The sequence below is a fragment of the Dreissena polymorpha genome, chromosome 6, assembly GCF_020536995.1.
Source record: "Dreissena polymorpha isolate Duluth1 chromosome 6, UMN_Dpol_1.0, whole genome shotgun sequence".
Taxonomy (NCBI): Eukaryota; Metazoa; Mollusca; class Bivalvia; order Myida; family Dreissenidae; genus Dreissena; species Dreissena polymorpha.
In genome coordinates, this window is record NC_068360.1 from 67,500,958 (window position 1) to 67,523,299 (window position 22,342).

The 22,342-nt window shown below is 32.5% G+C and overlaps 1 protein-coding gene and 2 long non-coding RNA genes across 3 annotated transcripts; all 3 read right to left on the reverse strand.

The window, feature by feature from the left end:
- Window positions 1-767: 767 nt before the first annotated feature.
- On the reverse strand, window positions 768-1,506 carry LOC127834524 (uncharacterized). The gene is made up of 3 exons (XR_008027978.1): window positions 1,412-1,506; window positions 1,153-1,183; window positions 768-877 (listed from the first exon to the last, which is right to left on the reverse strand). It is a non-coding gene; the product is annotated as an uncharacterized LOC127834524 (long non-coding RNA).
- A 256-nt stretch (window positions 1,507-1,762) lies between these two features.
- On the reverse strand, window positions 1,763-3,206 carry LOC127834613 (uncharacterized). Its single transcript, XR_008028024.1, has 3 exons — window positions 3,152-3,206; window positions 2,043-2,123; window positions 1,763-1,783 (listed from the first exon to the last, which is right to left on the reverse strand). It is a non-coding gene; the product is annotated as an uncharacterized LOC127834613 (long non-coding RNA).
- A 2,074-nt stretch (window positions 3,207-5,280) lies between these two features.
- Window positions 5,281-14,610, reverse strand: LOC127835775 (uncharacterized). Its single transcript, XM_052362212.1, has 6 exons — window positions 14,540-14,610; window positions 13,772-14,116; window positions 9,380-9,466; window positions 9,005-9,103; window positions 8,041-8,145; window positions 5,281-5,306 (listed from the first exon to the last, which is right to left on the reverse strand). Exons 1-6 carry the CDS (start codon window positions 14,592-14,594, stop codon window positions 5,281-5,283), a joined length of 717 nt encoding a protein of 238 aa, XP_052218172.1. The 5' UTR covers window positions 14,595-14,610.
- Window positions 14,611-22,342: the final 7,732 nt, after the last annotated feature.

The window sequence follows — 22,342 nt, forward strand, 5'->3', positions numbered from 1 at the left end:
TATTTTTTGCAAAAGCACTCAGACGTTTAAATCGTATTTTAATTAAATACAGTATATAATTATTAATGCCGACATGTACATTTTTGTAGTTTTTATAGTCAAGGTTTTATCGCAGTAATCATAACGTCTTTTAACACAGTGATCAGTTAACGGATATTTGGACAGGATTTATAAGATTAACGCTTAAAATGTCTATACCATTCACATATTCTTCAATCTATATAGATGTTCAATATAATAGATATGCATGCATACTTACCTATGTATTCCCACTTGTTTACGTTCTAAAATATACATTAAAACATATAAAAGCTCCAGATTAACTTATTAGAATTTAGTTTTGTATTTTGAATTATTCCAACTATTAACAATCAAGTAAAAACACATGGATTTGGCATTTTAAATAATTCAAAACATTTTAGATTAGCGTTCAATTGTATCAATGAATTGCATTGAACATCGATATCGATATTGAATACTTTCCACAATACAGTTTAACAAATAGTATGAGTAATAAATCTATGGACCTTCATTTTTTATAACAACAGCGTACAAAGGATCATCAGTATCAGCATGCAACACGTCCGTGATGTCGCCATCTGTATCACACTTGCAACTGGGGTCAACAAAGTCTGATGATTGGTCGGGATTCCCTACATCCACGGATAATCGAGAGGCATTAAAATCCTCAAATTGAAACTTTTTTCCGACCTTATTTTTCTTTGGGGACAAAGTTGTAGCTAAGTTCTCATCTGTAGAGAGTACGTTAGCAGCCAGAGGTTTCAGTTCCACGACGTCAGTGTACAGAAGTTCATCAGTTATTGCGAATGCGCAAATATGTTCTTGGGAGTGGTTTGCGGCTAGATCAGGCTCACACCTTAAGTAACATGATAACATAACATATACACTTAAAATAGGCAGTAAAAACATTATTTAAAAACCATCATGCAGATATACTCGTACTTGTTACTTTTAAAAATCTTGTGCAATCTAGCGGTTTAAAGAAGTAGCTTTAGAATGTCAAAGTATAATATATATTGTTATGCATTGAGTGTGATTCTATGCTATTGCCAACGTTTAACGTATACTATTTAATGCATACACATTATTTGCAAACTTATTGGTAATACATAAGTGTAAAGTTGTACGTACGCTTGTTTGTGGCTAGATTCACCATCGTCAACTTAAACATAATTGGTATAGGGCAAAATAAGTAACAATAAATGAATTCAAAGTATAAATTTAGACTGAACATCTCTTTATGAAAGACATCAAATCGACTTTAACTTGTCGTAACTTGATACGATACCAAGTATCATTATTGCAAATATATCCGACATTTGATCAACGACGTTTGAGAATGTATGAGTACTCAGTCTTGAACACATTAAGAATACTTAAAGCTATATACCTGGATGCCTGGCCCCATCTATGACGCTGTTGTAAAGCAGATCATCGACAATACTTTCCGTATTATTGTGTTCGTCAATGGCGATGGTAGATTCACTATAAGTATTCAAATAGAAAACATTTGATTTCACACTGAACTTCAATTATGAATAGTTTAACCTTATGATGATAATACTTTAATCGTGAAAACACGAGCTAATTCAGAATCGAGGGTAAGTAATAAAATGATGATTGCAAAATTATCTACTAGATCTATGTCGTTTTCATTAATCATGTAAACAAGATTGAATTATTAATACAGCAAGTCTTTGATTTAACAAATACATAATGTCATTACGCATTTATACGTACAGGTGTTGTCGGTTATCATCATCTGAAACGAAACAAATAGTATACTGCTTATGCCGGTTTATTTGTTCAGTGTATTATCAAGCACAATGAATCATGCCATCATTTTTATTACAATGCAATGTAATTGCATGACATAAAGTTTGTTTAAATTTGAAATAATCTTGCTAACAATGTTTGGTATTTTTTGGTTGAAATTTCAATTGGGTGGAGCGGTTGATGGACATTTCAGTGGAACACTGCCTATAAACACATATGTATTTCGGTATGTAGAATGTGCCTACCTTTAGTTCGATTGTCAATTGGTGTTCGCGTCTCTTCGTTTGGTATCGAGCATCCGTTCGAATTACCCTGGATCACATCACCTGCACATGAAATAATAATATTACAATGACATTTGCTTTGCAGTAATTTTAAGGTAGCGAACCCATAATGATTTCCCGCGATTTCTTCGAAGATTGAGGCGCGTGTGTAAAGTTGCCGCAGGTTATGGCGATAGGCTTGAAATCTTTTGGGATTTTCCCGCGCAGGTTCGAATCCTGCCGACAACGCATACTTTTTGCGACGCGTTTTATTTCTTTTCTAACGTAATTTGATTTAATATAGCATATAAGCTATGTTCATTGTTAAATATGTTGCAATTTTTATGCACATTCTTCAATTTATCGAATTAAAACAGTGTGATGGCTAAATTGGGTGATTAACTGTGAAAATACGAATCATGCATGTTGCATTTTTATTTTTATTTCAAAAAGTAAACGGTAAATCTCAATATGTCTGGGTATTTTTGCTGTTTATAGTGTATCTATAAAAACTAAGTTCACAATATTACTTAAATGATACTATTTTGAATTTTATGACACTTTGTTTGTAACAAACCCATTTTCTACTTGGCTAAAAACACTTCAATTTTATGGCGCTCTTCCATAGATAACAAGTTATAAAAGTAAATGTCTGTAAAATAATACTTATTTAATCTTGTCTAAACTGTAAGCATCGCTACTGAATCTGTACACACTAACTGCGTGCCCATTTTGGAAATCTGGATGAATTATGGAACTTTCAAATACCCCAGGGGTGCAAATAAACTGGACAAAAGCCGAGCGTGGGGATGGTTTTGAAATAATCAGTATATTTTTTTGTAAAACCCGGAAAGCCTACCTAAAATGTTCATGTAGTTCAGTGAAATTATGCTGATTAAGAAAATAACACATTAGATTATATTTGGATAGGAGCCCATTATGGGTGCGCTACCTTAAAGCTAATTTTCACTTATTATGTGTCGCTCTGTTATAATTATGGGTAATATTACTTGTTTTTTTTTGTACAATAATTTGCTTTTAAAGATTTATTTTCTTATAGATAATGTCAAACCTGTTCCAGTACCACTTACTGCTTAGATGTGCGTATGACAGTATGTTGCCCTCAGGAAATGGTCTCCGTGTAATGCAAAGAAATGATTGAGCCGTCAATATTAATTTTAACGTGTCTCCTAGTCAAAACATAGCACAACTAAGTGATCAGTTATGATTTTCATTTAGATTAAGCTATTGTTCTCAATTTAAAGAACATATTGTTCATTTTACACTTAGATTTAATGAAAGAAGACTTTCTTACAGCGCAATACTTCCGCTCTTATGAATTCAATTCGCCATTATGTTGGTCTGTAGTATACGTCAGCATGATACTCCAAACATTTTTAATTCTTTATTTAGTATTTATACATGTAGATTTCACCTTAACAAACTTGAATAAATCTGGGTAATATTTACACACAACAAAATCAAACTCGTTTAATGTTTACATTTAACGCGTGACAAAGTATTGGTCTGGATGATTTATTACTTTAAAAAGATCACCTTTCGTTTCCTATTCCGACCCTGCAAATCCTCAAGTTATCTGTAAGTGTAAGTGGTATATTATAAACATTATCGCGCAGGCAATAACGTGCGTTTTGTAAATAATCATTACAAAAATGATACTATACATATATCGGAATGACACCTTTTTTTTATTTACTAACGCATTTGTTTAGGACAAACACGCTTCCATAGGAGTTGCACCATATTAGTGTTAGTGCAAACCTACCCTCCACCCTTTAGTCGGAAAAGTATGAAAAGCTCAATATAGAAATGATCAATTCAAATTAGAACAATACACATACACTACAAATTCAACATACAGATCACACAAAGTCCACTTTATTATCGAAAGTGAATACATCTGGGCTCACTTCCTTTGAATAACCAGAGTACAAACATATTGGCGCTTGTGTTTTCCGTAAATGCAGAGTTTTGAAAGTTTTGTTATCGTTGTATTCTATGGAGCGATATTCAAAGTTGTTTTTTTCGCGTTTACTAACCTCGTATATTTACCTCTGTTTCTTAATTATTTTCTTATACAGATAACTCTTTACATTTAAAATGCATTAGTGTAACTATTTATTTGTAAAAACGTCTTGTAAGTAGCTTTTTATTTTGATTATGTTAATGTTGATTCAAATCCTAACTGCAATACGCTCAACGCTTCACGCTAAACGTCAACGGCTTTACTCATAGTTTACAGATATTGATTTGTTTTTAAAAATTCACTATTCATTATATTTTTCAAGCTGGACCCCAAGCGACAGATCAAACGGGTCAAACTATACAACCAAAATGGTCGCAATTTATAGCCGTCTTTTTTACCATTGCGATAACATTAATTATATATAGTATTAATGGTATTACCTTGATGTTTTCAAAAGGTAAACATTCCGTGGATCTGTTTTGAGTTCAGTTCATAACTAACATGCGGTCGTAATTTACAATTAACATGCTTTTAACTCAGGGTAAAGATCAGCTACAAGGCTAATTTCTCTATAAATATTACATATGAATAAATTTTAACTTTGCATGTAGATTGGCTTTCAAACTTTTTGTCACAGTTAGCAAAGGTTTGGTAACAGACAAAACGTTTAACATGCATGCTAAATATTTTTACATGACGTAACATCATAGAATTATGAAACATGTATGTTTATACTAATAAGCATTGAGCTTAAACACCAATCAATGTTTCCACACGTATCCCGCCAGGATGAAAATGACCTTTCATTTGTAAAAATCTTAATTTGCACAACTTGTCGGTAAACTATTGTCTTGCTCGGTATAATTTATTTTCATGGAGCGTGTTAGTCAAACACTAAAACATGTATAAAACAACTATTCAACTAGTACAATGTTAATAAACTACACTTTTAAATATGTACTATATTATTATGTAAATTAAATGAATTTAAAATCACGAAAAACGTGCAACATTTTCAAGTTCACTTTCGATTTAATGCATGTCCATTTCATGAAAACACATATATTTTAAGAATATTAGAAGGTAGCTTTTTCAGATCTGAGGTGTATTGATGCCCATGCGTTCGCTTCATAATATCATCTTTATTGCTTCTGTGAGGATATGTCATGCAGACTTCAAAAGTGGTAAAGAAATACTTTATTTTGTAAAGTAAAAGGGAACATATGTGCATGGTTAGGATTCAGTCTTCGACGATGCAACTGTGTGACAGTAGACAATCCATGTAAAGCCTTATGTTGATGCAACGAGCAATACGTTGTACGTTAACATCAAGAAACTATGATTTGGTTTTACTTGTATTGTATAAAATTAAGAGAAAAGTTTGTGGAAATATTGCAGACTTATGTATACAACGATGCCTTTTATTTTGGTTGAGCAACTGGTGGTTTAAAAACAATATGTGGTTTAAATCCAAATCTGGTTGCATTTACACTATTTTTCATTTGTGTTGATTTATTTTGAACATATTTCGACAAGTAATAAAGTTATATTGTTAAATATTAACAATTAATTATATAATGTTGTCTGTTAATAACTTATGTTGAGAAATAAATATGAACATCACCTTGACACGGGTATATTTAAAGGATACTTAAAACATTACAAAACAGAAGATATTACTGATAATTGACCTTCAGAGAACCTTTTCAGATACTTTTTAAAAGTATAAATTCCATGTTGTGTTTTTTTTTTATCTAAAACAAATTTCAGAAAAGTTTTCCCCTATAATTAACTATACACGGCAGCCATATTGGCGGCCATCTTGGATATTTGGGCGTAACTTGATCTTTCGCTTGGGATCTGGCATGAACATTTTTGCAATATTTTGTGATCGTTTTATACCAAGTTTTTTTCAAATTAACAATACAATATAAAACATAATCTCCGTCATCTTTTTATGAAATTTCTACTAGTTGTTATGAAATACAGAAATACATAGTTATACTAGTCAAAAACCAACATAATCATACTATCAGGCAATTGTAAGCTTATCGTGCACTTAATAATCGACTTGAGCCCCTCTGGCAGCTTTGCTATTGTAATTCGTGTCCTTATACAGTGTATAGATCGTACTTACCTAACTGATAAACTTAATGTGAGAAATATATTACTGGTATCAAATGTATCGTATTTTTAATGATTTTTTTCTTGGACATAATATGTAGAAGCTAAGTGTTCTCTAGATGGGATACAATCATTATGCGCAGGGGGATCCTTTATGATTTATTAATTAACCACACGTTTTATACTTGGAAATCCCAATAATCCCATTTACATCAATTTATAATTTATAATCACCGTATACCAAAATATTTCGTAAAACTTCCATCAGAACCAGTTATTGTTGATGGGGTTCTGTGTTCTCAAATGATTAAACGGTTGGTTATAGTTCGATTTTTTACGCTTATATGCCTTTTACCTGTATTACGGAGATAATCAATTAGACAAAATTGCTTAATGAACTGGTTATCTTTGGGGCAAACAACTTCTTCTATGCATTCCTAGCTCAGCTTCCCAATGCATGTCGACGCTTAATGAATCACTGAGTGTCATCCTGCGCATAATAATGTATACCAGTTATACGTTTTCGTGCTTATACTTTATCACTTAGATAAGTAGGATAAGTGTTAACTGACTTAAGAATAATGGACAAGAATGTCTATCGTCTGCTCGCCCGATACAGGGTTATCATCCCCAAAAAATCTTAAAAAAAAACATTCAACCCATACAGAAAAAAACAAGGCTTATATTGACAACCCATAAAAAGTGTGAAATTTGACAAATCAAAGTGTTTATAGCTTGCCGATTGTGTTTTTAATCAATCGAATTCACCCCTAGCTCGGTAAATACTAGGTAACATTAATGAATGCCGATTTGAAACTCTTAGTAGCTTTAGAGTTCTTTGTTTTTAAAAACGGTCCACCTTGACAACGGCACAATATAAAGTGTTAGTGTACAAGTCTACCAAATGACAAATAGGACAGGCGTAATCCTTACGACAACGACACAGGATATACATATTGACTTTCAGTGAATTTGTCTTTTTACATTTGGATTACACTTGGATTGAATGCACACTATACAACTAGAACATCTTCGAGTGATCAAAGCGATTGTCCTGTTGACTAACAGAGACCATCTTCAAACGTTTCAGTTTTAATCTGATGAAAGTGACAGTATGTTTACTGGTTATGAAGATAAAGTCAATGTTTTTCTTATTTCATTTAGAATATATGAAATAGTGGTCATGACCATTTTAAAATAATGTTCTAAGAAATGCATCATCCCGCATGACTTTTTTTTAGCTGCAAGCTCTTGAAATATAAATTATGTTTATATTGTTATTACACTTAATATACGTAGCATTACCTTGAAAAGTTAATCGATGAATTTATATTGCCCTTATTACTTGGCTGTAGACAGCATGCAATAGATGAAAGTGTGTTATTACATAAATATTCATAATATTCTGATCCTTGTATGAAATGAGGTGAATAGTGCAAAATCATGTTAACGTGTAGAGTTTTGGTTATAGATATTCTCATAACGTTGCTTTAACCGCTTAATAAAACAATATTAGCACTTGTGAAAATTGTAATTATCAAAAGCATGCGGAATGTATTCGTTTAACTCAACAATAGCAGGTAGTTTGCATTTGCTAAATTACAAAAATCTATTCAAAAGAGATTTAGATCAACAGCGAGCTAAGACACACAAGACAACATAGATGATTTGTTTATACGCAAATGCGATTAAACAACATTTTGAAGGAACAGTACTTTAAACACGAACATAGACAAATTCTATCGGTGAACTATAAAAATTCAACAAAACATGCAATACAAAATTGCTTAACTTGCAAAACAATGAACCTTATACCGCTCCATCTCGCGCCCGAGATTAAGGCAATACCCAAATAATTATTTTACATACCGGTTGAATGATTAAACGTCATCTGTTTGTTTCTAACAATGAATACGACAAATCCGATGGCAAAGAAGACAACAAGTCCAGCTATGCCAAGAGCTACCACGTTCACTGAAGCGAAAATAGACGGCACGTGGTATTTAAGTATATGTAGTTATGTGATAAAGTATTTATATCGATGTAAGTTTTTATATCCGGGTATAGGATATAATATGGAAATATAAAATACGTGCTAGTTTTAGTTTATATTATTTTGTGGTTAAACATTTAAATATCAGTAATTTCACGAATCAGAGCCTAAATAGTGGTATATTATATGACACAACTTCAATTATGACCCTTATTAACACGGTTTGCCAAACATTTGATACCATTGCACACTTTGAATATATATGGATAGCCCATATAGGTATTGTTTGAGAATAAACGATGTACATTATTATTTGCAGTATTATTTTAAATTTTGTCAAACAACACACGAGCTCATTGTTTTGTTGAATTAAAACTAACATTGAAAACATAGTAGACAGTTTAGTGCGTTCTGGTTATAAACGATCATATATCAATTCGATTTTTAACTTTCCTCAACCAGACTGAAAACATTACAAAATTACCGTCGTAAAAATGTTATTGTTTATTGTGTGTTTAAACGGATAACATTTGAATAAAAATGCCGGAGCATTTTGCAAATTTCGGAAATGTAATGGATTCAGATTGTCACATACTTAGGATGTACATGTGTTAAGTAATTTTATATCATTCCTTATTTCCCTTTTTCAAAAAGAGAAACTTGCCAAAAGCACAAACGCATGCAAAGTGCACGTAACTCTATGTTTGTATAAATGTATGCCGATCCTTTAACATACCAAGCAATAGAATAAGGCTATGTCATAAATCGCATAAAAAAACATGAGAAAAAAGCATCGTGTATTGAACTCGTATGAGATTATGAATTAGAAAATGTACTTACAGATGTTGTTTGACTTTGGGGTTATCCCGTCAAACTTATCATTTGAAATTACAGTGGTAGACACGGCATCTAATGATATGTCGGTTGAAATATCATTTGCTACAAACAATAGAGTTTGCATGTCCATTATTACACTTGCAACAACAGTTTACACTGTGATAATATAATATTAAACATAATGCGGTACATTTGAAGTGTTTAGTTGCAAAGTAGAATTAGTTCATGTTTATAATTTGCCTTTTTGATAATGACTTATGGATTTGAATGAATGTGCAGTGACATGTGTCATGTGCAAATTAAATGTTTATACAAATAATTTGTTTCTTAAGATGAACTTAAATACATGTTGGCTAAACACAGAAGCTTGAAAAGTACCTGGTCCATTTGCCCATGTTAAGGCAGCAGTCGACACCGTGTATGTTTTGTCTGTAACGTTGTCTACTGTTGAGACTTCTGTTGCGTCTGAAATACAATAGCCCAAACATGTCGGGCATCAAACACTCATTTAGTACAGCACATCACGTTTTTATGAAAGTAATTCTACTGATTGTCTTCATTCTATAAACATCCTGTTATAAATGGTAAGGAATGTCGCGTTTTCAATACAAGCTGAAGTACATCTACGATATGCATTATTTATGAGGAAACTTCCGTATTGTAAATAAAAGTTATTAAGTTGAAATATGTCAAATGAAACCTATAAAACTTATGCAGGTGTTTCCTGAAGTTAATAATGATTAGAACACGCAATAGTGAATTGACAAAATATGTGTTGTGTCATAATTTAACGACAATAATACTGGCTGTTATAAGCGCTAACAAAATGATTCAACTTTAAAAAAACTAGTAAAGGAAAAATAAATTTAAACATATTGATCACACGGCGATGTGTCTTGTTATTTTAACCGTAGGCGTAACACCAGCAAATGTCATAAGTTGAGTAATATGTGATAATGCATTGCTTGGTTATATATGCACATTTTGAAAATCTGGCCTAACATACAGATTTATATCAAAGTTTAATTATATAGAGGATATTTGTTGGATTTGGTTGATTATCGATTTTAATTCACGAGAGATTAAAGACAATAATATTTTCACGAGTGGCGCAGCCACGAGTAAAAATATATATTTTTATGATCACGAGCTCTTTTTATTTGATGCTTTTTCACAGTTTATATACATTGTTAAAGAGTTCAACTAAAGAATTGTGCTGGGATAATGACGTCATTTCGTCAAAAACACAATAACAGTGGAAATTATCGATAATTTTCACTGATAAATTTCACTGTTTGAAACAGTGAAATTATCGGTTTTAATTTACTGATATTTCTCTATAAACCACCGGAAAGCATAACATAAAATTATCATATGTGTTGACTCGTGTGTCATAATCGTTTAAACTTATTAAACGCATTTGGTGATATAGTTCAACAATTAGTAAAATTTTTCAACTATTTTGGTATGAAAATGCTTAATGTTAATTGTTATATATGATGCTGCGTATTGAGTTCTATATGATGCTGATGTAGGTTATTTTGTAACAACGAAGTAATTAAGCTTATAATTGTTTGTGTTAACTTCATTTCATCTTGCCTTAAACAGTTTCAGTTATTTTGTTTTATTGAATTTCTAACCACTCAATAATCAAAACGTATTCGCATTTGTTTTATCTTGTACAGTTGTAATTTGAATTACAATGCTATGACGTGAATTTTTATTGGAAAATAGTTTGATTTAGTTTAGTGCATACCTATTTATTGTATGCTTTCCGATGGTTTATACACAAATATCAGTGCATTTAAACTGATATTTCACTGTTTCAAACAGTGAACAATAATAGTGAAAATTATCGATAATTTTAATTGTTTGACCGGACTTATTTTTAGATAGCATTGGTTGCTCCATTGTGACCCCTAATCAATGCCCAATCTTACCAAGGATAACTACTCTGCATTGAATGTTTATAAAAACATACGGATAGGCTTCCATTGAAAACACATGTACTAATACAACAGGGCGCCATATGGGAAATTATATTGTCCGGAATGGCAACAATACCAAAATAATCATGTGTAAGAATAACATAAAAAGAACATTTGTTAGATTCGGTGGTATATATATATTTATTAACTTGTGCTCATAGAGAAAAAAAATTATGATCACTTGTAAATTTAAATCGATATTCCACAAAATCCAACAAATATCCTCTATTTACTTATGCTCGATTGCATTGAAGCCCTTAGGCTCAAGCCTGTTTTTTGGGACTAAAACTAGTACTTGGTGTCTTTGTGGAGATCGAAGGAACGCTGTCAGTGGAGATCGAGCCTGTGACCTCCGGGTCGCTCGCTAATAAAGTTTGTTTTAATGCTAAATAGTGTGGTAAGTGTGATGTTCGGGCGCCTTTCGTCCAGTTTACACCCTACAAGCTGTGTATCAACTAGTCCAAAGCGTTAAACTCAGCTTTTATTATGTATATGTTTCAGTGTATTGTTATATGTTTTGTCTCGTATTGTATTGGCGATTAATTTTATGCACCGAATAAAAGACAAGACAAGCGTTTTATTTGAGATCAGTACAGAGTACGTAATCTAGAAGAAAATGTGATGATATACAATACATCAGTGGTCAACATGTTTACGTAATGTTTTTAACAGTAAAATAAAAATATTGATTCAAATGCAGTGTACAGACTACGTAGCATACACTTGGGAAGTGATGTACATTTATTAGTTAATACACGGTAACATATTGTCGTATATCTAGTGCATATTTTATATAGTGTGCAACATTTTTAGGAACATATGCGTTAACAGATCCCATTAACGAATTGAATGTATATACAGAAGGTCTAGCGTAACATCTTCTATCGAGAAATCTTATCATTTTAGTAATGTAACATGGACAAATGCATATAAAACGGTACGCGTCTTCAAAATAAAGAAGTGAAACTCCAGCTGCTGGAGCAGTACTGAATTTTCATTATACACACTTAGTTGGTCCTTTATTTAAGGCAAGTGACAAATTGCCAAAACAGTACAAAACATCACAAAAAAGTACAATCCAAATCAAGATCGCGAACACAACACTACAAACAGTATCTTTCGTTTCTTGGTACTGTATGAATTTTTAATGAGTGTGCACAAATTAAGAAGCGTAAAACACATTTCCTCAGGTTTACAGGCAATATATCAAGAATGTTTTTATAGGCTCATAATTAGCGTAATCTGTTAAAACTGAGCTACACAGTAATTAACCTTGTTATTTTTGAATAAATGTCCTTTTTATTCGCTCCTTAAATATGAGTGGAAAATAATTACATGCATTTTCTGGATTTAAAAAATACCTCTGAAACCAAAGATCGTCTTAAAGTGTCTTAACACAAGGCACCCTGTAAGAGTGACCTAGTTTACACTATTCTAAGGCTCTAAGATACAAAATTGAAATAGTTATATTATTGCTCTGCAAAATCTTACACCAATACGATAAGATTCTCGTGTATCATTTAATATATATAGGGCAGCGCCCCAAGTCGCCGTAAACTCCTACAGATGAAGTTGATTTCCTTACATTTAATAAAGATTTACAAAATTTTAAATGCACACGTACAATATATTTTGACTAGGTAAAACCCAAAACTTCCGACGCATAATTAAGTGTAGACCCTACAAAAGCATCGAACAATTCACAACACGTCTTTGGACTGAAATGATAACTAATTATGTAACAAAATAAAAAAACTTTTTATAATTTAACTATTATGAACTCATTATTTGCAGCTAAATTTCCAGTTTGTTTAAAAACACAACCTATATAATTTAAGATCAACAATTAGTATTGGTTAATTTGTATAAGACCATCGCTCGTCCTCACGTAGAGCACAACGTTTTCTGAAAACCATAATTCTAGTTTTTAGCATTCAAAAGACCGCCAGATGTTTAACATAATTTCTCTCCTGGAAAGTATTATCGAGTTACACTTTTTGTATAAAAACGGTGTTACACTCCCATTTATCTTTGAATAGACCTTTAAATAGACCTTTCAACAGAATCGGACTATTGTCAATTCATGTCTACGACTGTGTGGTTCGTTGTGTGGTTTTCTTTTGAAAGTTTAAATTGACTCGTAATTCGATTAACTATTCATCACATACTTAATTTCCTTTTGACCCGTTCACGCACACGTTTTTTTGTATTGTAACGTATATTGCTTTAAGTGGGAAGAAAATGTGCACATCGTGGAGTACAAGCGGTTCAAGTAAACGACATTATGCAATATATCGTGACCGTTTAGGATTGTATAGATATGTTGCATTGAAACTTGATATGCATACAGACAATTTTGCAAGGTGAACACTTCGTTGCTGAAACACTAAACAGTAAAAAAGGACTCAAAATGAAACTCTTCAATTGCGAGCAAATATGCGATATATAGACACGCCCAAAATCTTTAAGATAAATTTTCACAAAAAAATGAGCTGTTGTCGTATACGTAATACAAGTTGGATGTTATGTATTATGTATTCATTGTATATTTTATATATTTTTGATGTGGATACTTACGTACAAATAGCTAAAGATTTGGAAATAAAACATTTAAATACTATTTTATACTTTTAATGCAACGATAACGTCACTGTATAATGCAAATTATCGTTTTACAATAAAATGGCAAAACACGATAGGTTAAAAGGTTCGTTCTTTTACAAGTCAAAATATAAAAAAATGAAATGTTAAGTAAAACAATGCACTTTAAGTCATCACTTACCCTTCACATGAATTGTATATTCGTTGCTGTATATTGTCGTTTGATTGATTGCGGCTGTGCACAACCAACTTTGACCCATGTTCGATATATTCACTCTTTTTATTGCGCATGAATAGGAGGTTGCTGAATTGCAATAACAATCTAAACTTTCAGAAGTCTTCTGATTGCATTTACCATTTACAAACTCTTGAATCACATCAACCGTTATGTAACTTGACCCTTTTGCTTTTCTTTGCCAGGTTACTACAGAAACAGGTGATGGTGTAGAACATGTCATTCGAAGTGTTCTGCCAATAACCACATTGTCAAGTTCTGCGCTGAGTACTAGACGCAATGAACTTGAGACTGTAGAGAATTAAAATTAAAAAAATAATAACAATATTAATGATTATCATAATAAGATATATTAAATAAATACTAACAGAACGATTTGTTACAAGTCCGGCTATTTTCAATTAAATTTTGTTCCCTCCATAATAAAACGAATGAAAACTAATCTTTAATTTAAGCTGATTGTGTTTCATGTGCTTTTTTTAAATCAAACGTATATGTGTATGTTTTTATAGGACTCTTGAATGTGACTGCGCATGTTAACGTATTACACATTACACATGTGTAGATTGTACAAAACTGCGTTTACGTGCATAATGTGAAGTTGTAATTTGTTAAAAACACAGATGTTATCTAAATGGATGATACAGTTGACATTCAAATTTAAGCTGTACAATACATACATACATACACGTACATTAAACAATTACAATATACCTTTTGTCAAACATAGCGCAATACACAACAACAAAAGAACACACAGTGTCTCCATAATAACACGCTCACGCTTTGACTGCGTTCATACAAATAAGGCAATCTTATTATATGGCAACCGGCTAGGCATCAACGTCATAACCAACTTCCGTCCGGTTTATAAAGCCACTAGAAAAAAGAACGTTCATTCTCCAGCAATGAAAGGGTTTGTTCAAAATGATGCTCCGTGAAATATGTAGCGAAGTGTGATAAACTTTGACAATATCAAAACGTTTTACCCACAGTACTTTTTCAGTTTGTAAAATGAAGATACAGTAAACTTATGTCAACAATCAGTATATGTAATAACAAACTTAAATACTGCGAATGATGTGTATTTCAAACATGTTTAGTGCACTTTCTTTTCAAATAGTAAACCATGATGAAGCCATTTCATTTGTATTTATACGTTGGTCATCCATAACGATGCTACAATATATGGTTTGTTGATATATTTTTGATAACGTTATGTAGACTTATTCTAAAGGTTGAATTGTTGTATTTAAAATCAACCGGCCGCACTTTCGAAACCAGTACATCCCATCCAAAACCAGAGCCGCAACCTGAATAACAGATAATTCGATTTTGCGCTTTAGATTGTAAATTACTAGTAGTACGTTAGTTTGCAAAGTTATCAGTTTATGTTTAATGTATTTTTAAGACAAATTAAAAACACACATTAATAAATCAGTTGTTTTACAAGCACATTTGAACACACGAAAAATACATGCAAAACAAATTTGATTTGTGATGTGGGTTTCTAGCATCTACGCTCATACTATATATTTATGTCGATTTATCCTAGACGCGTCATCAGATATCGCATGTGTGCGGTAAATGGACGGCTCCTCGTTATTATTGTACCGATTGTTTTCTCTGAATGTTTGGGTTTCAGCTCTTTAAAATATATGGAAAAGCGACCTGGTTTGTTGTGGCATACGTTTTGTATATAGATGTATTACTTTAAAATGTGAAAATGTATTTTAAATATATTTAAAGCCAGTATAATACACATAACGATACCATTTTGTAGCACCCAATCATTGACAGAAAAATGAAAAATAAATATAAGAACATTATATATACGTCACTACGGCGATTATAAACTTCCAATAAACCACAGTAAGTGTGCGAGTGAAATCTTGCAAAAAATGGTATACATTATTCTCTAATTCACGTATTGCATGATACTCAGGTTAGACGAACAGTGTATCTGTAATTCAAAATACACATATTAAGATTTGGTGTTAATAATATCATCTTCACAAACTATAAGATACATTTTGCATAATAGTATGCAATGTTTTCGAAAACATATAATATCGTTAATACATTTTCCTTGCATGAGGGTGTGTTAGAGGAATTTCATTACATTTTTAAAGCTGCATACTTAGGTAAACTACAGTTTCTACTGATGTATGAAGAAAGTCATTTGTATTTTATAGTGGATTTTGACAGCGTCATTTGTGAATATTAATTTGATGTGTATTATAAAAATAATTAAATCATCCGTAAAAACAATTACTTAAATCAAATTAGAAAAACAATATTTTTAGCCTTGTCGTGTTGGCAATCCATTCTTACATTTCCTGTTGAACCTCATAGCAATTCGTACTCTTTTGTTTGAAAAAAAAGAATTTCGTGGCAAAGACCGACATAAGGTTTATTTAGATACGTACGGTTGAGTAACAACGTGATATTACTTAGTATTATGTATAATAAACTTACACCAGTTTTACGAAAATAAAATGATGTTTCTGTCGTTATTCTCAACATGCAATTATTTTTGGATGCTACTTAATAACAGTTGCATTTGACAAAATGTGTACTTCGATTTCCTTCTGGTACTCTTTTATAATCCTATTTGGTGTGTTTGAATACGTTTGGTCGCCGTTTGTGTTTGTTACGAGTTTGTTTGGTACATCTTATACTTCGCCCATTGTTATAATAGTTTAGCTTTGTATGAACATGTTTTACCGTAAGATTGTTTTACAACCCATGGATCTACACATGGTTTTGGTTGCTTGTGTTTTTGTGTTTTTAATTTTAATACAAGCACATTCAGCACAGCGTACACAACCCTGCTTCGTTCTTGATCCATCGTTCTTGCGTGTGTTTAGCTCAACTTTAAAGTGTGTGATTGCATCACTATAATCAGAATTGCAACAGATTTTTGCATGAGGAAACTTCTGTATGTCTCTTGTGTTTTGGCTCGTTGTGTACAGTCTATCCCAAATAGAATATAAGAGTATTAAAAAAGTGACTCAGGGTGTTTCATAGCTCTAAAAACGTTGATATACAGTTATTTATTATTTTCAATCCTGTGTCATAACCATTTTATAATTAAATTCTAGATTTAATCAATTTCGTTGAATACTCTACTCCACATACGCATTTTACCCCTATCATACGCGCCATTAAATCTTATATTATAATCGAATAAATAGTTGTAATCACATTTGATAATACCCATCTTACGCGTAGATACAAGGAAATATACACACCCATTTATTCTAAGACTTTTTGTTTCAGTCACGTTTAAAATTGTATTTGATAGGCTTTGTACTAAAACGGTTAGGTTTGGTTTGTGACATCAGATAAGGGTTGTGTTGTTTCCAAAATTTTCGAATTCCGGAGAAACTTTATTAATTGTGTACAGGAATGGGAAATAATCAATTTGTTATAATAAACGAAACAAGTTCACCTCGCGTCTGATGTTACGAGAAAAGGTTAGTTAAATGTGTATTAAAATACTTGTTTTTGTTTTAAAAAATTGTTGAACGTTCTGAATGTACTAGCTTTTTATTGACTTTCACATGTTGCAAAAATGACATATTCAAAAATGAAAAAAATAGAAAGCTGCTAGAGTCGGACGCATATACTTAGACTACACATTATCTGCTTTATATAAATTGTCGATTGTAATCACAATCCTATTCAAATGTAGTATTAACGTGTCGATCTACAAATAAAGTTGGAACATTCAAGAAGCAAATAGAATGGAGCTGACAAACTCAGAATGTACTTCCTCGATAAAAGAACCAAAATGTACCCGCAATATTGACGATATCGACGATGTGTCTTCAAATGGCATACCAACTGCCTGACACAAACTAAGTCGTCTCTTTAGATTTATATGGCTACGTTTGAAATAATTGACCATGATACATTACTCGTTCCTCAACAAGGTATGTGTGAGTGAGATCAAGAATAGACATTATCAAATTTTAACTTTGCTTGCATTATAATTGGATGTACATTTTCTATGTAGCTCATTCATCAAATGAAGCTGACATTAATTGGATATTTTGCTTAATGTTATATCAGAATACGATATTGAGCAATTATTTGTTTATCTTCTGTAATTTGCTGATGACAGTTTTGACCAGAATTTGCTAGATCTCCAGACACAGCTTAAAAGCACATCGTAGTATTCGACGACATGTGGTTTTAAAATTAACATTAACAAATCACATATTTAAAAATGTTGAATTCACAAAAAAATCAATGTTTCACAATTTCTTGAGTAGACTATTTAAATTGTTCACTGCATTTGCTATTTATTAGTAAAAACAATACATGTTTATTAAATTGCCATTTTTTTAAACATACTCTTAATTATTTAAGGGCAGTTCTGATTTGCAAAGTCAGTGCTTTTAGACTAACTAAAGAAATCAAGCAAAGCATGTGCTATTTTAAGTCAAAATGCAATCTTTTGTTAAAGTGAATCCGTTTCTGTAGGACACACGTATTTTTGGTATAGAAACTCAATAAATATAAATGTTGAAGATTTGCATGCAAATATCCAGGTGTGTAGTGTTTGTTACTAAATCACAAATTGAACAATCAATGTCATCATAAAAACAACTCTATTTGTTTGTTGTTTGAAAAAGTACATACTGTATTTAGAAATTTAAACTCTCAAACAGCACACACTATATAGAACACGAACTTAATTATACCACACCAGTCGTTGCAGTGACAAAGTATTGTTTTTCGTTTTGAGAAATTCAAACCATGCGTTTTAACATGCAAGTTAAAACTCAACTAGCATAATAAAAAAACTCTGAAAAAGTTTCCATGTTTGATGGTGCTTGGTTCTTAATTTTAGTGATATTCTGAACATAGTAGATCCATGATGTAGACCGAACTAAGCAATGTATGTATGCAAATAATACACTGCAATTATTTAGTTTGAACAGCTGTAAATAAATAAATGGCATAGGTCAGTAACCTTATATTACAGAATGGAATGAATATTATGTGGTAACCGAACGAATTGTATGTTTCGAAAGCCATCGTTAAACTTAATTGTTATTACTGTCACAATATTGTGATTTTATATTGTATGTACTATATTCATGAGTGTATTCAGAGAAAGGGTAACAATAGCATCAATTGTTCTTCAATACATCATAAAATGAAAATAATATTCTCTCAATAAAGCGTACTATATTACTTTCTGTGTCGACACATTTCGACACAACATTATAAAGAAAACACAGAAACATAAATATAGGTTCTCCAAATTAAACATGTCAACTTATATCATGTCGGGTTAAGGGCACCAAACCTCGCGTTTGAATAATAACGTAAACAATAACAAATAGACTACCATACACCTCAATAACAATCCAAGTTTCTATGTCTCAATCCAATTAATATTTTATTTCACAACGGTTTGATGGAATTTAAAATGAAAGCCAAACCAGATTCAAAACCTGATAAAACACTTATACAAACAAACAACTGTAACAAACAATTTCCACCATAAAACAATTAATTCAATAATTTCAATGTTAATACGGGTTTAAAACAGCTAAAACTCTCACTTGACCACGAGTTATTCTCAACACATTAAAACATGTATACCTAAAATAAATTTCAAATTACCAGAAGTATTTCTTTAAGATATACACTAAATTATATACACATGTTCCTCTTTGATAAATGTACAGTATCAAACATACGCGACAGACGGTTACAGCTTAAAAACACAGTGCTGTGAATAAATTGGATGTCCACACGTGAAAGAGCACAAACCAAGCTTAACAATTTGTGTTATTAATCGAAAACCAACACACTGGTGACGAGGATAAAACTTTGTGGATTATATTTGGAGAATTGTATCCGTTTAATAAAAGTGTGCGTGAAATTCTGGATATAAACACAAAATGGCAACGGGCCTGATTGGGAACATTAGCGCATATGACAGCAATGTCGAAACATGGACTTCCTACCAGGAACGACTTGAACAGTACTTTATGGTCAATGGCATCGATAATAAACGAACAGTGGCAGGATTTTCAACACTCGTCGGCGAAAAGACGTACGGCTTGTTAAGGAACCTTACCGTTCCAGCAAAGCCGTTCGAGAAATTTGATGAGGAACTTGTCAGCTTTTACAAACATATTTGTGCCCGAAACCTTAATAATGGCGGAACGATTCCGATTTCACAAGAAGAATCAAGCAGCGGGCGAAAGTATCAGTTGTTACGTGGCGGAAGACGGAATAATTCTGTGAGGTCAGATAAAAAATGAACGATTCTTTAAGGGGCAGGTTCGTTTGTGGACTTAAACATGCAGGAACACAGCGAAGGTTATTGTCTGTCGCTAATTTGACACTGCAAAATGCCATAGAAAAAGCGCTTGTTATGGAAGCTGCACATATGGACGCCGCCGAGTTAAAGTTATCGGCGGTCTCCTATGAGCCCGTTTACCGAGTTGGACATTCAACAAAACCCAAGAAATAGAAACAATACAAACATTCCAAAGAGAGCAGCAAGTGCATCCATTGTGGGGGAAACTAACTACCCCTCCGAGAAATGCAAACTGAAGGATGCAGTTTGTTATCACTGTATGGCAACGGGACATATAAAGGCTAAATGTAGAAAGCTTAAGTCGGTTGCAGTAAATGGAGGGAAACGTTTCAGTGATCGAAACTGTGAAGAAAGGAGACAACAGGAAATTTTAGCCGATAATTAACGATATCGAGGGTACCAATGGAGCTTAATACAGGATCGGCAGTTACCCTCATATCAAACAAGGGTTTCCGAAAACGAATCGGAAAATATGAAGCTCGAACCTGCTCATTCTATATGACGACATAGTAGGCGATGTCATAGAGAAAAAGGACGGTTATGGTGCATGTCAGTTGTAATGGACAATCGCGCACAATGCGACTTTGCCTTGTAAAAGGTGATGGGCCTGCACTGCTCGAAAGGGACTGGCTGAGTCACATCACACTGAACTGGGGCACACTTGTTAACGTGCACTCTGTGATGGTGATCTCCCTTGAATGGGCATGTTGTGTTTTTCTGGATAACAAAACTTAAAAAGATTTAGAAGAAATGATTTTATGTATAGTTTTAAATGGAATACTGGACATTAACAAAAAAGTTATGAATACATAACATCCTTTAGAAGAAAAGATAAAAAAACATTTTTCAAATGTTTACAAAGTATACTGTTCGCTAAAGAATGGCATCAAAAACTTTAGAAAAAGAGACAATCACACAACAAAAAGCTTCCGAACTAACAGAAGCTTCAGAAATATCTGAACATGAAAGTGAATAAAAATGTGAGGAAAAAGACAATAAACGTAAATATATCAGCAGCGTGAGTGAGCAAGACATCAGCATTAATTCGACAAAAGAAGAAGAAAAAAAAACAGAAAAAAAAAAACATCTAAGCATGAAATGAATAAAAAGGACGAGGCAAGCAAACAATAAAAGTAAAGATAACATTAGCTTTGTAGATATTTCAAAACAGCTGAGTGAAATCAATAAAAAAAACTCACAAATGTTATGATGAAAGATGACAGCTGTCTTGAAAAGATGATTGAAAATATTGTGGGGAAATGACAAAACAACCTTCTCCATATAATTTAATTATTGGAAGCAAATCTGTTTGAAAAAGAAGTTAGAATGAGAACCTAAAGAAAGAAATAGGTAACTACAGACTGAGCTGGAAACAGAAAAAGTGGCAAACAGTGACAACCTAAGCAAAGAAAAGTATAATAACAGAGAAGCACTGAATGAGCTTGAACAATATACACGAATAAACAATGTGGCGTTCCATGGTCTAAAAGACATCGATTGAAATGAAACTCCTAGAAAACACTATGAGTCTGGTTTCAGACGCGGTAAATCAATATATGGATACACAACTCTGCAGAACGAATATTTATTATGGACATAGGCTAGGTCGTTTGAAACGGAGTAAAAGCAGGCCAGTAGTCAAAAAGTTCATCTCGAGAGACAGAAAGATCGCGGTCATGAAAATGAACAGGCAGTTAAAACAGGCTAAAATATACCCAAGTGAACATATAACGCCACTGAACCAAGATGTATTCATTGTGTTCGTTTGAAGAAAAGAGACAACGTAGAGGCAGCCTGGAGTAGAGATAGAAAGATATTTCATAAAAAACGAGATGGCAGCGTGCACAGAGTTTTTTATACAGACGTATGACGAGTGGCTTAACCTACCATGGCTCAAGAAGTACAACGCACTAACAGAACTGTCTACATAAATTTGTGAACACCAATGTGCATTCATAAATACTATGGTAATACAGAACTAAAAAAAAAAAAAAAACTAAGGATATCTAACAATATGAGCAGTACAAATAGTGGGAGTATGTCGCGGCCTAAAAACATTTTGAGAAGTATACGAACATTAGCATTGATGTACATTTACAATACCTGTTTTAATCCAGGTGCAGTTGTAGAGGCAAGGATTAGTGGTAACTCAACCGTGGTTATGGTCA

What these genes read in the sequence shown, in the direction of transcription:
- LOC127835775 (XM_052362212.1), bottom strand. Translation starts at nt 14,594, where the DNA reads ATGGAGACACTGTGTGTTCTTTTGTTGTTGTGTATTGCGCTATGTTTG. An exon ending in ATATACAATTCATGTGAAGG is followed by an intron (nt 9,467 to 13,771) that starts GTAAGTGATGAC and finishes ATTGTATTTCAG; the next exon opens with ACGCAACAGAAGTCTCAACA. An exon ending in AACATGGGCAAATGGACCAG is followed by an intron (nt 9,104 to 9,379) that starts GTACTTTTCAAG and finishes TATTGTTTGTAG; the next exon opens with CAAATGATATTTCAACCGAC.